Source organism: Ipomoea nil, unplaced genomic scaffold (assembly GCF_001879475.1).
Source record: "Ipomoea nil cultivar Tokyo-kokei standard unplaced genomic scaffold, Asagao_1.1 scaffold0302, whole genome shotgun sequence".
NCBI classification, from domain to species: Eukaryota; Viridiplantae; Streptophyta; class Magnoliopsida; order Solanales; family Convolvulaceae; genus Ipomoea; species Ipomoea nil.
This window is the reverse complement of record NW_017616730.1, coordinates 681030-696028: the sequence shown is the minus strand read 5'-3', so window position 1 is coordinate 696028 and position 14999 is coordinate 681030. Positions and strand designations below refer to the sequence as shown.

Below are 14999 nucleotides of genomic sequence, written 5' to 3'. Positions count from 1 at the left end.
TTTCCTCCGCTCGGTAGTTCTTCGAGACTTCGACCCTGAGTGGTTTCGGTTTTCTTGGGGTCCCAACCGGGACTTGACACTTTTTCGAATTCGGTCAAAAACACTTTCTCGTTGAGTGACGTCGGGTTGTTGGTGGTTTCCACATCCTTCAATATTGTGCCTTCGAGATCGGTCCACCACTTTTATTTCATCCAAGACGTGATTTTGGGGTTGCGGGGGCATTTGTTCTTGGGGTGGTTGGGCCACTGGCTGATGCTGCTCCACGACTGGAATTTGGGGGGTCATCATCATTTGCGGGGTTGGCGCCATAACGTAGTACCCCGGCGTTCCAGACCACGTTTGATAAACCTGGGTGAATCCCTGTTGCAGTGTTCCTTGTATGAGGTTTTCTCCAAGTGCACCCGGCGTTGGTGGCAACATCTGACCTGTCGGGGGTAGCATGGTGTACGTTATTGGCATCGTAAGGTTGGGGTGGTTGATTGCGCCATTCCAAGGTACTGGGATGGTCGGGTGGACGGTCGTGCGTCTAGGCTGCTGGTCGGTATTTTGTCCGACCGGATGGGTGGGTTGTGTATCCTGTCCTCTGTGGTTGGAGGTGAGCTCGTTCAGCAGCCCTCGTGATCGGTCCAACTGTCTTCGTAGATCATCTTCGGGGAGTGTTTCAGCCGTATTGTTGGGGTGATGTCCGACCCGGTGGGTCAATCCTTCCCTTTGCACGTGGCTCTGGCTCCGGCTCCTCCGGCTGTTTGCCATTTTGACCAAGCGAGGTAGATGTGGAAAAAAAATAAAATGGTAACGGGACAGAGAGTGACTCGTTTCGTTACCCACAGACGGCGCCAATGATAGCGTAAATTGAACCGGGGGTTACGGTTACACTACGAATACGTATGTTTGTGAACGAGTAGAATGAAGCGCTCGACGGTCAGCCGGTCGGTCGGTCGGACTATCGGGCGACGACTGAGCGGTCCGAGGCTAAGTAGTATTGCAACTAGTAAGTAATAGGTTACAAGCGGGTTGCTATTATAGGATGAAAGGTACAAGTAGTGAGTAGTAGTTACAATGAGATGAAGATGATGATCCCCGAAGTGAGGGGTGAGACCCTCCTATTTATACTTAACTAAGTCGGTCTACGCATTTAATGCGCCTGCTGCATGCGGATCGACGTGGTGTCTTCTCGTTGGCTCAGTCAGACAGTCGCTCTGCAGCTACTCGTAGGTTAGTCAGACGGTCATTCTGCAGCTACTCGTAGGTTGACTGACCGAGGCGACAGAGCCGGCCTACCTGCAAGCTGTCAGTCGTCGTTCTGCAAGTGCAAGTTGGACCCTATAACTTGCCGTGTAAGTTACGTTTTCGGCTGTGCAGGCTACGTCATCTTGTAGGCCGACCGGTCACCCTACGGTAGACCGGCCGGGTGACTTTCCATCGGGGCGATTCCAATGGTGATCCAAAAACATCTTCTTTTGTCACGAGGCCTATCGGTACGAACGGTACGGTTGACCACAAGTGATTTATTCTTGTCGGGATGAAGACCATAACGGACTGGTCGGATGACTTCTTGACGGATCGGCTATACGGATTAATCTTCTGTACGTATTTACCCATCACGAGTCCCCCACTTCTTGAATCCGCGAGAATCGTCGGGTTCGAGAAGTGAGAACTATTTCCTCCGTAACTCTTCCCATCAGCTTGTCACGAACAAAGTGTCATCCGGTCGTCCTACCGTAGGGTGATCGGTCGTCCAGCCGTGCTCCTTCCGGTCTACTGGACAATTTTTGATAATTTTCAAACTCCAGTAGCTTGTTGAATATTTTGGTCGGAAGGTGCTCATGCAATGGGAAGATTTCTTTTTTGAGAGGTCGATAGGTCCGATTGCACTGTTAAGGTTGATCGTTGTTGCGGTTGTTGTTTCCTTCTCTCTTCCCAGCCGATGGGCATTGTCCTCCATGCTTAACTCCATGTCATTTTTTTTTTTTATTCTCTTGCTGCTTCGCACGCCAGCCGACCTCTTGTTGCCAACCGACCGACCCCCTTCCTCAACTGCAATCTGCTTCGGCTGCCACTCCAGCTTCCTTCATGCATGCAATCATAGTTAACTTCTTTTCTTTGCATTAAATCTCTTTCGCGGCTTTGCACCTTCATCATCTTTTTTCCTCTAATGGTCGATTGACCAACTTCATTGTTGTTGTTCGACTGTTGTAGTTGTTCGCTGATGTTGCTTTCCAATCGATATGCTGACTGGCCACGCCGCAAACACACCATCTTTCGTTTTTTTTCTTTTGCATTTGCATTTGCCTGGTTTTATTTTTCTTTTTCTCTTTGCTTCGACCGAACCTAGCATTCAACGAAAGGGATTATTTTTCTTCTTTCCCAACTGCTCCGTCACGCCGCACCGACCGACCGACCGATCTAACCAGCCGACCACTTCGCCTGCTGCTCGGCCAACCGCTGCCATCACTCCAGGTACGTCCCTTTTTCTCCTTTTTTTTTTTTTTTTCATTTGGCCGACCTCAAAATTTTATTGCTTGTTGTTTGTTGATTTTCTGCCGTCCGACCGATCGACCAATTGTTATACCGATCCATCATGCGCCTTGGTAGACTGACCGTCCAATCGTAATTTTTTTGTAGACCGATTGTCTAATTGAAACTGGCATTTGGTTTAAATAATAAAAATAAAATTAATATAATTAAATTCTAACGTGCTACTCATATTATTATTAGGGGGTCGTTTTTAAGTCAAGTTATGACGAGTGGATATATACACCACCTTTGTCCAGTGTAGATATTTTGGCTAATGATTTAATGAATTTTGATTTTATTCTTTTAAAAAAAATCAATATTATATTAGTGTTTGATTTATAATATAAGAATAATAAAGGTAGAATTTCATTAGGAATCACATTTTTTATTCGGTTGGACCATGTAATAGAAACATAATATCATTCTTTTTTTTTTTAATCGGATGGAATAGAAATATAATATCATTTAAATACGTAAAATGCCCCTATTCAAATAAAACACATAAAAATATGAAAATTATTATTTGCACTCTCAAATTTTACTTATTCTACAAAATTTTGGATGTTGACAACTTTTCCTGGACTCAGGTTAGGAGATGAAAATGTCTTATCCATACTTGTCACATCAAATAGTATAATTGATGGAGTTTTAGTACATATACTCCCTAATCGTACTCTCTGAATTTACACTCTGATGTGTCGGATTTTGATAAGTTATTTTTTTTTTCATGTGGATCTCAATACATGTGTCTACATCAATATTTAGTGTGTGGAAATACAAGTTGAGAGTACAATATGGAAATACATGTAGCTTTTTCCATAATTGATGGAGTATAATTTGAAAGTCTTCGGAGAAGAACTCTAGAAATATATGACAAAAATTTGTGTGAGACTGGTTGGGGTTAATATGAAATGTAATACCAAATCATGAATAAAATGTTTAGTACTTATATGAGAAAATATAATACTTTTGATTAAAAAAAAAAAAACTTTTACATCAAAATGTAAATGTATTACATTTGTCCTCAAAAGTATTATGTTCTCCCTTATAAGTAACAAACATTTTATTATTAAGCTAGGTTTTTTCGGTATTCTCATTGAAACACGTGGGTAGGGCCGTCCCTGCCCATGTTTGGCCAGGGCCAGCGCACAGGGCCTCCAAATTTTGGGGGCCCCAAATATTACATACATAGTATATGTGTGCATTGTGCCCCCAAAAGTTGGGGCACTTTTATTAAAAAAATAAAAATAAAATTATTATTATATATTTATATTTTATATATTAGTGTAGGTGTAATTTATGTATAAAGAAATCAAAATGGTTTAAAATTCTAAAAAGTTTATATTCCTAATTCTTAAGGACTTGATTTACGTATAGAATTATAGTCCTATAACTTAAAGGAATTGAGGCGGGCTTATTTGATTATTGTAAAAATTATTATATATAAAGAGTAAAAAATTACTCTTATTCCTATTATAATGCATACACGCAAGATTTGTATTCACAACGCAAGAATTCGGTCTCAGTAATCATTAATTTGAAGTGCGTTGTTTGTGCATTTGACATCCTCAAATTTTTTATTCTTCACGATAAAAGGATGAAAGTATGTAAATAATTAAATATTTTTTTAAACAATTAAATATTTTAATTCTTTAATTTTATTCAAAATTTTAAAATTATTAATTCAATAACTAACCCTAGCTAGGAATTTTTTTTATTGGTGAATAACAATCTAATTTCTTGTATTTTGATACTACAATTGCAATATCAATTAGTCTTGACTATTTTCATTAGTGTTGTTTATGCATAAAGAAGTTTTTTAAAGTTAAAGTTTGTTTAAATCTTACTTATAATCAACTATATTATAAAAAAGACTCAATGGATTGGTGAATAATTTTACATCTAAATATGACCGATGAAGAAGAAGAATGTCACTTTTTTCAAGTAAAATTTTGAATAATAAATTTTTTATAGAGTATTATATATTTTGGTACAATACAATATATCTTTTATATATTTACAATTATACTAAAAAGGGGGCCAATGTTAATTTTCTTACGGGACCCCAATTTTCTTAGGAACGGCCCTGCACGTGGGCATAATTAGTATTACATTTGCTATTATAAATAATACATTTTTATATTGACACGATCTGATCAATCGTCTCACGAATATAGATACGTGAATCGCTCTCACACAAGTGTGACCCAAAATATATATATACCCACCCACCTTATTCGGTTATTCCTTGTTATTGCTTTTTCTCGGCCTGTCTTACGCCATGCCGCACATTTTGTATATCAAGATGCAAGAGATCAGTTATTCCCTCAATCTCATTTTAAATGTTTGGTTTTGGTCATTTCTTATTAAATTTGTTATAATATTAAGTTTAGTATTAGTATACATAATTTATATATTTAGAAACTATACTAAAAGCATTGTTAAACACTCAAAAAATCACATTTAAAAATAAAAAATAATACTAAATAAATAAACAAATAAAATACAGTTAATTTGACCGATGAATAGTGAGTAAGACATATAAAATAGGATATGGAAGCACATTGCACCAATTCTAATTTTAGGGGAGTACAAAGTATTGCGTGTCACCTGCCTGTCAAATGGTACAACATGTATACTAAATAGGTACAACGACTCTTATGCTTGTGTAAGGAATATTAATAACTGCATGCACGGACTTAGCTCACTGGTTCAGTATGCAGTATTTGAGATAAGAGACCAATATTCTAACCTTATAAGCAACATTGTGGGGATTATGTCCAAAAGTGGGCATATCCATTGTGTGCATCGGCATTTGACATTGTATGCTAAGTCATTGAGTCACCGTGATTTAAATCCTCCAAAATAATATGTCGGTCGGGTGTGATGGACATTGTGGTTGGAAATTCAATCTTTTGAGAGAAAAAATATGTAATAACTACCGTGCCCTTATTAATTACACGTTCTCCTCATTAAGTGTCATGCTCATTCATAACTTGGCTCATTTAATGATGCAGTGCTCTATAAGTTCAAGCGTCCGTTATGTTTGATATTCCATGTCAATTATTGGGTTGGATACGAGGCCAAGTATCCTGTCACAAGCCTCATACTCTCGAGTTGCGAATGTATTTGGTCGACTATGAAGTAATAATAGTTGCAGATTCTTAAATTATTTTTATAATTTAATAATATTTTTTTATTCTCTAAATATTTACTGATTCCTTAAATATTTCATTTGATGTCTTTTATAGAATGTGGACCACATTTCCTAAATGATACGAAGTATATATTACGCGTGACCACCAATTAAAGATGCAACATTATTTCGAAATAAAGTGCGTTTTTTATATGTCAATAAATGGTGATGATATTGGCTACTGGATTGAGGTAGGCTTGAATTGTTCGATTATTCGTATGCATGCTGTTAGGTTATCATCATCCCTCAAATTTTATTACTTAAGCTATGTCACTATTTATGAATTGAAATTTTATTAAGTATGAGTTGGCTTGCGATTCTTGCAAGATCTTGGAATTTATGGCAAAAGTACAATGTGTAGACATAGAAAATTTGAAGCCGACAAGTGGACCGATTAAATCATTATCGAGCCCAATTTTAGGATTGCCGCAAATTATGCTGTGCAACCGAATGCACCTTGCAAGGTGCATACGGTTGCAAAACGGCGCCGTTTTGGTTAAAAAAAAAAATGCGCGTCCCACTTAAAGAAGAAATCAGGTTCGATTCCGGGCAATAGCATTTTTATATATCCAGAAATTCATAACTATATAACCACAATTTCATAACTATATATCCACAATTTCATAACTATATATCCACAGTGAATGAATGAAATAAAAATCCACAATGAATAAATGAATGAAGTAAAAATCCACAATGAATGAATGAATGAAGTAAAAATCCACAATGAATGAACTAAATATCCACAATATATGATTGAACTAAATATCCACAATGAATGAACTAAATATCCATAAATTCATAATTATATAACCACAATTTCATAACTATATATCCACAATTTCATAACTATATATCCACAGTGAATGAATGAAGTAAAAATCCCAATGAATGAATGAATGAAGTAAAAATCCACAATGAATGAATGAATGAAGTAAAAATCCACAATGAATGAATGAATGAAGTAAAAATCCACAATGAATGAACTAAATATCCACAATATATGATTGAACTAAATATCCACAATGAATGAACTAAATATCCATAAATTCATAACTATATAACCACAATTTCATAACTATATATCCACAATTTCATAATTATATATCCACAATAATGTTATTGCTGAGAGTCGAACCTGATTTGTTTTTTTAAAGTGGGACGCGTTTTTTTAATAAAAACGACGTCGTTTTGAACCGTATGCACCATGCGCATGGTACATTCGGTTGCACAGCATAACTATTGTAGGGTTGATCATTAGTCTAATTTAATTAATTGGGCTATGATAATTAAATTAATTTAATTAGTCCAAGTAAATTTGATTTGGGCTATTGGATTAATTAATTAATTAATTGGTCTAAGCCCATTTCATAATTGAATTATAATTATAATTATAATTTAAATATAATATGATTTTATTATATTTGAATTAGATAATTATAATTTAATTTGAATTTGAATTAGATGATAGAATAATGAATCTATACTTGATTTTGGCAAGGTTCATTTTAGTAGATAATTAATTAATTTAATTTAATAAATATTAGTGGAGTTTGTTGAGGGATTTTAGTTACAAACTTCACTATAAATAGAGCCTCAATTTCATTCTTTAAATCACACTTTAAATACATTGAGAACAACTTGAAGGCTTGAGAGCTTGAAGGCATTGAAGAACGCTTGAAGACTTGAAGGCTTGAAGATTTGAGAGCTCTTTTGAAAGCATTTGAAAATCTTGAAGAATTAAAAGCATTGAAGGCATTTTTTGCAGGTTTTAAAGATCTTGAAGCAACTTGAAGCCTTTTTGTAGAGTTGATTGCTTCGAAGCTTGACATTTGCTGTTGAAGATCACGCCACTTGAACCCCGGAAGCTACGCCATTTGAATCCCGGAGGCACGTGCCAATTGAATCCCAGAGGCTACGCTACTTGAATCCTGGAGGCACTTCAGTAGATTTTGAGCTTGGCAGAATTGATTGTCTCGGAGGTCTTGAAGTCTTTTGAAGGTATTTGAGGATCTTAAGGCAACTTGAATCCATTGCATGTGTTTTGAAACTTTGCATGGTTGATTGTTTCTAAATTCTTGACGTTTGTTGTTGAAGATCACGCCACTTGAACCCCGGAAGCTACGCCATTTGAATCCCGGAGGCACGCGCCAATTGAATCCCGGAGGCTACGCTACTTGAATCCCGGGAGCACTTCAGTAGATAATATTAGTGAAGAATCAGAGGACTAGACAGAGATTGTGTACCTGCACATTGAATTATACACGCGCTGTACACGAAATTTTGTGAATATATACAAAGTTTACTTTTTTTGTATTTACACAATGCATTAAATAGGAGAGTGAGTTGTTAGAGCATCTATATCAGTATCACATTTTGTGATGTTTTTTATGTGTCATATAGGAGAGAGAAAATTGGGCAAGAAATAAGAGAGAAAGAAAAAAAGGGGGAGGGGGGATTGACGCTAACAAAAAAAAGATAGAGAAATAAAAAAAATTGTTTCCAAGCGCCAAAAAAACCCACTCTCTCATCAGTTAAAGAATGAGGAAAACATTTTTAATCGCCCCCTTGGCATTTTGTTTTCCGTGAAAAATGTTTTCCATGAAAAGTAAGTAGGACAATTATGTCCTTACCAACTGTTCTTTCAGAATTATAATATTGTGTAGGGGTATAATTATTTTTATACTCATTATCCATTACAATTTCAAACCCAACCAATGTAATCAATATTCTCAGTAATTTATTTTTCACCAACTAAACAATGTAGTTAATCTTCTCCGATAATTTTTTTTTATGAAATTTCAATTCTATTTTCTCTCAAATATTTGCTGCGTTGTAAAAGTTTTTATTAAATATAAAAAATTAAATTTTAAAATAAATAAAAGCAAAGAGTTCCTTTCAAAAAAAAAAAAAAAAAAAAAGAAGAAGAAGCAAAGAGTTAAACTATAATCTAAATCTAAATCTAAAAACATAATAAGTGTGAATGAAAGTTATACTCCTGGTTTATGTCTGTTTTTTCCGTTAAATTTTTTTATACATTATGCTATAAAGGTTGTACATTAAAATATTTTAGACAAACATACCCCTACCGTTATAACTTCCGTTATCTTTTTCACTATTATTACCATGCACATGCATCCATCATATATTTTCTTATCTTCTTCAATAATAATAATATATACACATTAAATATTTGAATTATCTGTTAATTATTACATAAATATAAATATCAAATTTATAAAAATGATTTACATTATTATTATTATTATTTAGAATAATTTAAATATTTAAAATTTAAATAAATTTAAAATTTTAATATAATGTATTAATATTGAGCATCTATTTTTTGCGCATTGCGTAAAAAATACTAGTAGAAAAGATAAGTGGTACAAGAGTATACAAATTAGCAGGGCATAAGTGCAAGGACTATTAAAACACAGGGGTACGTGGCGCGTTGGCAATCACATAGACTTGACCCGGCACGATTTGCTCAGATGCTCTATTCTGATTTCTGAACCATTTTTTCCGTTGAGCTGTTTTGAAAATTCATCTAACTTGGCGGCTTTTCTTATCCAGTTCAGCTTAAGGCAGTGGCGCCAGAAAATTAAGCATGAGTGGTCTCACAACGAGCTTCGCCTCCAGAATCTCCGCCGTATGTTCGACGCAGTTCCCAACACGCCGCCGCAGCAGTTGCGGCTTCCGCGGCGGCTCACTCCCAACTTTCATCCGACCATCACGCAACCAAAATCGTTATCGAAGAATCATCTGCATGGCGGTCCGTATGAATTTTATCATTTACTGAATTCAAGAGCTTTCACAATAGGATGGACGAATTTTCAGAGGATAAAAACTAAAAAGGAGATGATAAGAAATATGTTAAATGGATAATGCTTTTTTTTTTTTTTTTTTTTTTCAAAGGGGAAAAAATATGTATGCATTATTGATTCGAGCAAGCACTAAAGACAGTTGAATTTGAAAATGTTGAGTTGCAGGAACCCTATATAATTACAAAACTGGAATCCGCTGAGAAGACGTGGAAAGAATTATCGGTATGCTTCTTTTCCGATGGACTGGAATGAGCTAGGTTTAGCAGGAATTACAATCTAACTCCGTATTTGCATTTTCTTGTACTTTTGTTTCCCCACCCTCTCCATGTTGTCTATAGAAATTATCTGTACCATATCTACTTTGCACTGTTTCATTTGGAACTTATGGTAGTTACACTGCTCAATACTGCAAAATCCCTTGTAGACCAAGCTGGCTGATCCAGATGTAGTCTCAAATCCAAGTGAGTATCAGAAGTTGGCCCAGTCTATATCAGAGCTTGATGAGGTGCTGCACTTCACATTTGGTTATGTTCCTTTTCATAAATTATTATTGATATGATATTTATGCTTTACAATTTACTGACCCTTGTTGTAGTTAATATATGCTAACAATTTTCATAAGATGCCCCTGACATCTTTTTCTAATCATCATATTCTGTTGATGCTTGTTGGCTGTTAGGTTGTGTTGACATACAGGAATTTCAAGGATTGTGAAAAACAATTAGAAGAAACAAAAGGTACTCTTCCTCTTCCATACCATTTGTTGTGTGCAATTTTAAACACACATTTTTTCCTATTCTGAATCCCTAGTGCTGATTTTAAAAATATTCACGGGTACATGACATTTTAACTTTTACTTCAGCTTTGGCAAAGGACGAAGGTGGCGATGAAGATATGGCTGAGATGATAGCATCAGAACTTGAAACCTTAACCAAACAAATGAACGAGCTTGAGGAGAAGCTTAAGGTAAATAAAATCTGTAGACTTTAATTTAACTAACCAGGAAGTGCCTGTTCTTCTTTCATGTTTTTCTGGCATAGTTTATATAGATTCAGTTCCTCAACTACATTTTCGGATTTGAAGTTCCTATTTTCTTTTTCCTACATGTTAGGTACTGCTGCTCCCTACTGACCCTCTTGATTCAAGAAATATAATGCTTGAAGGTATTTTTGTTCATTCTCTATCTTTTGGATATACTAAGTAATCTAATTACTTGCATAATTTGTAAAATTTCTTTTAGGTCTGCATTTTAGTTGTAATTATTTTGTTCATTCTCTATATTTTGGAATTTGGATATTCTAAGTAATCTGATTACCTGCATAATTTGTAGAATTTCTTTTAGGTCTGCATTTTAGTTTCTAAAATTCAGAAAATGATGCTACACTCTAGTTCCATGAATAAAATTTGGAAGAAATTTGGTTCATAGCAAAAATCAAATGGGTTTGGAATATATGAATCATTACTGTGAAAGTGTGATCGTAAGACGGTCTAGGTATAGAGAGGTTACGGTCGACCCATTTTGCCATTGACTCATCAAGACTCAGTTACTGTGGTTATCATGTATTCATGCTTTGTGGGTGCTTAACTGAAGAAGGTTTAGACTTGGTTTTGATGAATTAATCTATATATGCATTAGTGGGACCATATAGTATTCCTAGAATTTTTGTTATTTTTGTCTTACATGTTGTGGATATAGCGTAAAACATTGCTCCTACATTGTGGTGTGAGAAGAAATGCCTGAACTGGACATGGTTTGGCTCTGAACATCTTCAACTAAATTTGTATTTCCTTGGTCTTCTTATGTCAGTACATGTATGTTTATTTTAGTGAATACGACTAATTGTTTCTTTCATGTATCTGTAAAGAAACTAATTATTTCTTTCACAGTGAGGGCGGGTACAGGTGGTGATGAGGCTGGAATTTGGGCCGGTGATCTTGTAGGTAGATGTTCCATTTGTCCTTCCTAGTGCAGTTAATATAATGCAAATAATATGCTATATCTTTGTGATCATTTAACATGGAACATGGACATGTATAATTGACATAACAAAAGCAGCATTACTTTGCAATTTGTATTATGGTAATCAGAAACTGTTAGTCTTTATCTTTATTATAAACATTATTGACAGGTCTTGTTTTTTTTATTTGCAACATGCTTGGTTTCTTCACACTGAAACTAATTCCACTAAGTTTTTACATCTTTTAGGTACGTATGTATCAAAAGTATAGTGAACGTAACTCATGGAAGCACAGCCTAGTTTCGTGCTCGGAGGTAATAATATACTGCTAGCTTTATGAATGTAATCATTTTCTGTTGCCATGCCACTGTTGGCATAACTGTCCTGTCTTTCTTAGGCTGATATAGGGGGTTTTAAGACATGCGTCTTGGAGATCAAAGGAAAACGTGTTTATAGCAAATTGAAGTATGAATCTGGTGTTCATCGAGTTCAACGTGTTCCCCAAACAGAAACTCAAGGCCGTGTACACACTTCTACTGCAACAGTTGCTATCATGCCAGAGGTGAGTTTGTTTTCACATTGTAAGAGGTGTTCCACATACCATTTTGGACAATGCAGGTCACTCTGAAGTAATTGTTATATGAGTAAGTTTATAATCCATGCAATCTCAGTAATTCTAACTTAAATATGCTTTTATGCATATTTTGGTTTCAGGCTGATGAAGTTGAGGTGGAAATTGATCCAAAGGATATTGAGCTTACAACTGCACGCTCTGGTGGCGCTGGAGGTATAATGAGTTCTTTCCATGGATCATTGATACTATCTACTGCTGAACTTGTTCTCAAATCTCAAATCACATGCTTGCTTATATGATGGATTATTCATACTATCTACTGCTGACCATTGTTCTCAACTCACATGCTTGGTTATGTGATGCAGGGCAGAATGTCAACAAGGTGGAGACAGCTATTGATCTTTTCCACAAACCAACAGGAATCAGAATCTTTTGTACTGAAGAAAGGACTCAGCTTAAAAATAAGAATCGAGCTTTCCAATTACTCAGAGCAAAGCTGTGAGTGACATTTTGAATTGTACATGCCATTGAGATATTTTTTCGTAGCATTACTGGTGATCTATAAAAAGAGATAAAGAAAAAAGAAAGTTATGCTTGCATGATTGATGACAATTATGCTCTCTTAGGTATGAAATTAAAGTGAGGGAGCAGCAAGAGTCGATTAGGAATCAAAGAAAATTGCAGGTGAGAGCTCCTTTCTTTCAAGTACACCATCTTGTTTGTTTAAACTGCCAAAGACACACACAGATGCAGTATAGTAGTACTTAATTAATATGCTTGTCTGGAAAATACTAAACAGCTGTGAGAGATGAATGCTTGAATATTGGGCCAAATCATAGCATTATTCATTGTTAAAGCTGTTTTCCAGTAAACAGATGGGATGGAAATTGCAGATTTGTGACATTTTCTTATCATACTTGTTCTTGTACAATGGCAGGTGGGCACTGGTTCTCGTGCAGAAAAAATTCGGACATACAACTTCAAGGTGCAACTTCTGATGGTCTTGAGCTGAAATGTTATGTACCCCACTGAAAACTGAAAATCTATAAAGTCCTATTTTTGTTGTGAAAAATCCTCTCAGTAGTGTTAGTGAACAAACTGTTGGATTTCAAAATTTCTTAAATTGGAGTCTCCTGTAGAGAAGACTTAAGTGACCAAATTAATTGCAAAAGGAATCACTGAATATAGCTAATTGTTTTTATCTTTCCAACTTCAGAGATTTTTGTAGGGCTTAATGGAGTTCAAGTTTCTTCACTTCTTTAGGAACTAATTCTATTTGATTTCCTTTTTCAGGACAACAGGGTCACTGATCACCGTTTAAAAATGAATTTTGAACTTACCTCCTTCCTTGAAGGCGACATCGATGCAGCTATTCAGGTTATTATTCTTTTGGATATAATCATCTCTTTTCATGCCTATCATATAATCCACTTATCCTTGTATCACAGTTGTAACACATGTTTAACAATTACGAATCTGCATGACACTATTTATTTCTTTATGCAGTCTTGCACTACTATGGAGCAGAAGGAATTACTGCAGGAACTTGCAGAGTCTGTTGGAGCAATGGCTTGATTTCAGTCATCCCGATTTCTTACTAAAATCGGGATTTTTAAACTCCTCTCTTCTGTGCCGTCTTCATGTGTTTGTAACACAGCAAGGATTTGGGTGTATAGTGGGCAACTTGTTTACTGGGAGATTGGTATAGACAAGTCAAAGATGCCAACTTATAATTGGTATAATTCTCGGAATCCATTTGAAGATTTGCTCAAGTCAATACTTATCATACGACTGGCATTTGATCACAACGGGTTGACTCGTGCCGTTCAAATGGATCTGTTCCTTCAGTTATTTTTGTTTGTTTTCCATACTTAGACTCAAGACTTGTCAAATACGGAGTCACATGAATCCTGGCTTACTTTTAACCATGCCGGTTATTTATAGTTATTATTAAGGGTAACCCACATTCCGACACATACTTGGATCATTTATTGAAGCATTATTACTTGTCATTTTCAACATATTATTAGGCGATGAAATAGCTGATAACTACAAACTACTGTTAAACAGCAGCGCGGAATTGGTGTGGGCAACAACAAACTACTGTTAAACACGCTACATGCCTTTTCAACTTTGGTACTTTCACGTGATATTTTCAACTTTAGTTAACAAGAAGAATTAAATACAACTTTTATGCCAAGCACCTTGTGCACATATAGTGACTCTTTTATATGGAAGGTCATAAGATCGAATCTCAGTAGAAGCGATGTTGATTCTTTGTGCTTTAACAGGTTGAAAATATAGATGAACAGATACTATAATGTAATAGAAAAAAAAAACAACTTTTATGAGTGATCGGAAAAACTTACCGTTACTCTTTGAGAGTGTACGTTCAGTTATAATCACACAACAATATTATATTATTCATAATTGATCGATTTATATCGTTACTCTTTGAGAGTGTATGTTTAGTAATAATCACACAACAATATTATGTTATTCACAATTGATCGATTTAAATCAAGAAGTTCAGTCTCTACTTTATTAGAAATCCTTCCGATGCAAATATACAGGAAAAATACTATATCTATTTTTGAATTTGAATTTTGTAATAAATTTATTAAAAATATCAAAATACAAAAAGTCAATATCGCATCTACTGAAACTCAAATTTATAATTTTTAAAAGAACCATTTAATTTCACTGGACTTTATTAATTGAGAGTCCACTTAATAGAACTCAATATACCAATATATAAGGATATTGATCAACACCTTGCTACGTGGATAATATCGAGGAAGCGTTCCACACGCGCCGAGTGTATCATCGCTGGTTTTATCCTCCGCCCGCAAAGGCACAGCTATTGTGTTTTCTGTTTTACGGCGCGCTGTTAAAAACCCGATAAATACAAAAGTAGAAAAAAAGAA

At 35.3% G+C, this 14999-nt stretch overlaps 1 protein-coding gene across 1 annotated transcript; it reads left to right on the top strand.

Annotated features, from left to right (window-relative positions):
- The first annotated feature begins 9170 nt into the window (after positions 1 to 9170).
- Positions 9171 to 14091, top strand: LOC109158025 (peptide chain release factor APG3, chloroplastic). The gene is made up of 15 exons (XM_019305847.1): positions 9171 to 9488; positions 9706 to 9762; positions 9965 to 10045; positions 10220 to 10277; positions 10403 to 10506; positions 10652 to 10703; positions 11428 to 11477; positions 11747 to 11812; positions 11896 to 12060; positions 12213 to 12285; positions 12438 to 12570; positions 12699 to 12756; positions 13010 to 13057; positions 13366 to 13449; positions 13579 to 14091. The coding sequence occupies exons 1-15, from the start codon at positions 9324 to 9326 to the stop codon at positions 13645 to 13647; spliced, it is 1263 nt and encodes a 420-aa protein (XP_019161392.1). The 5' UTR covers positions 9171 to 9323; the 3' UTR covers positions 13648 to 14091.
- The last annotated feature ends 908 nt before the right edge of the window (positions 14092 to 14999 follow it).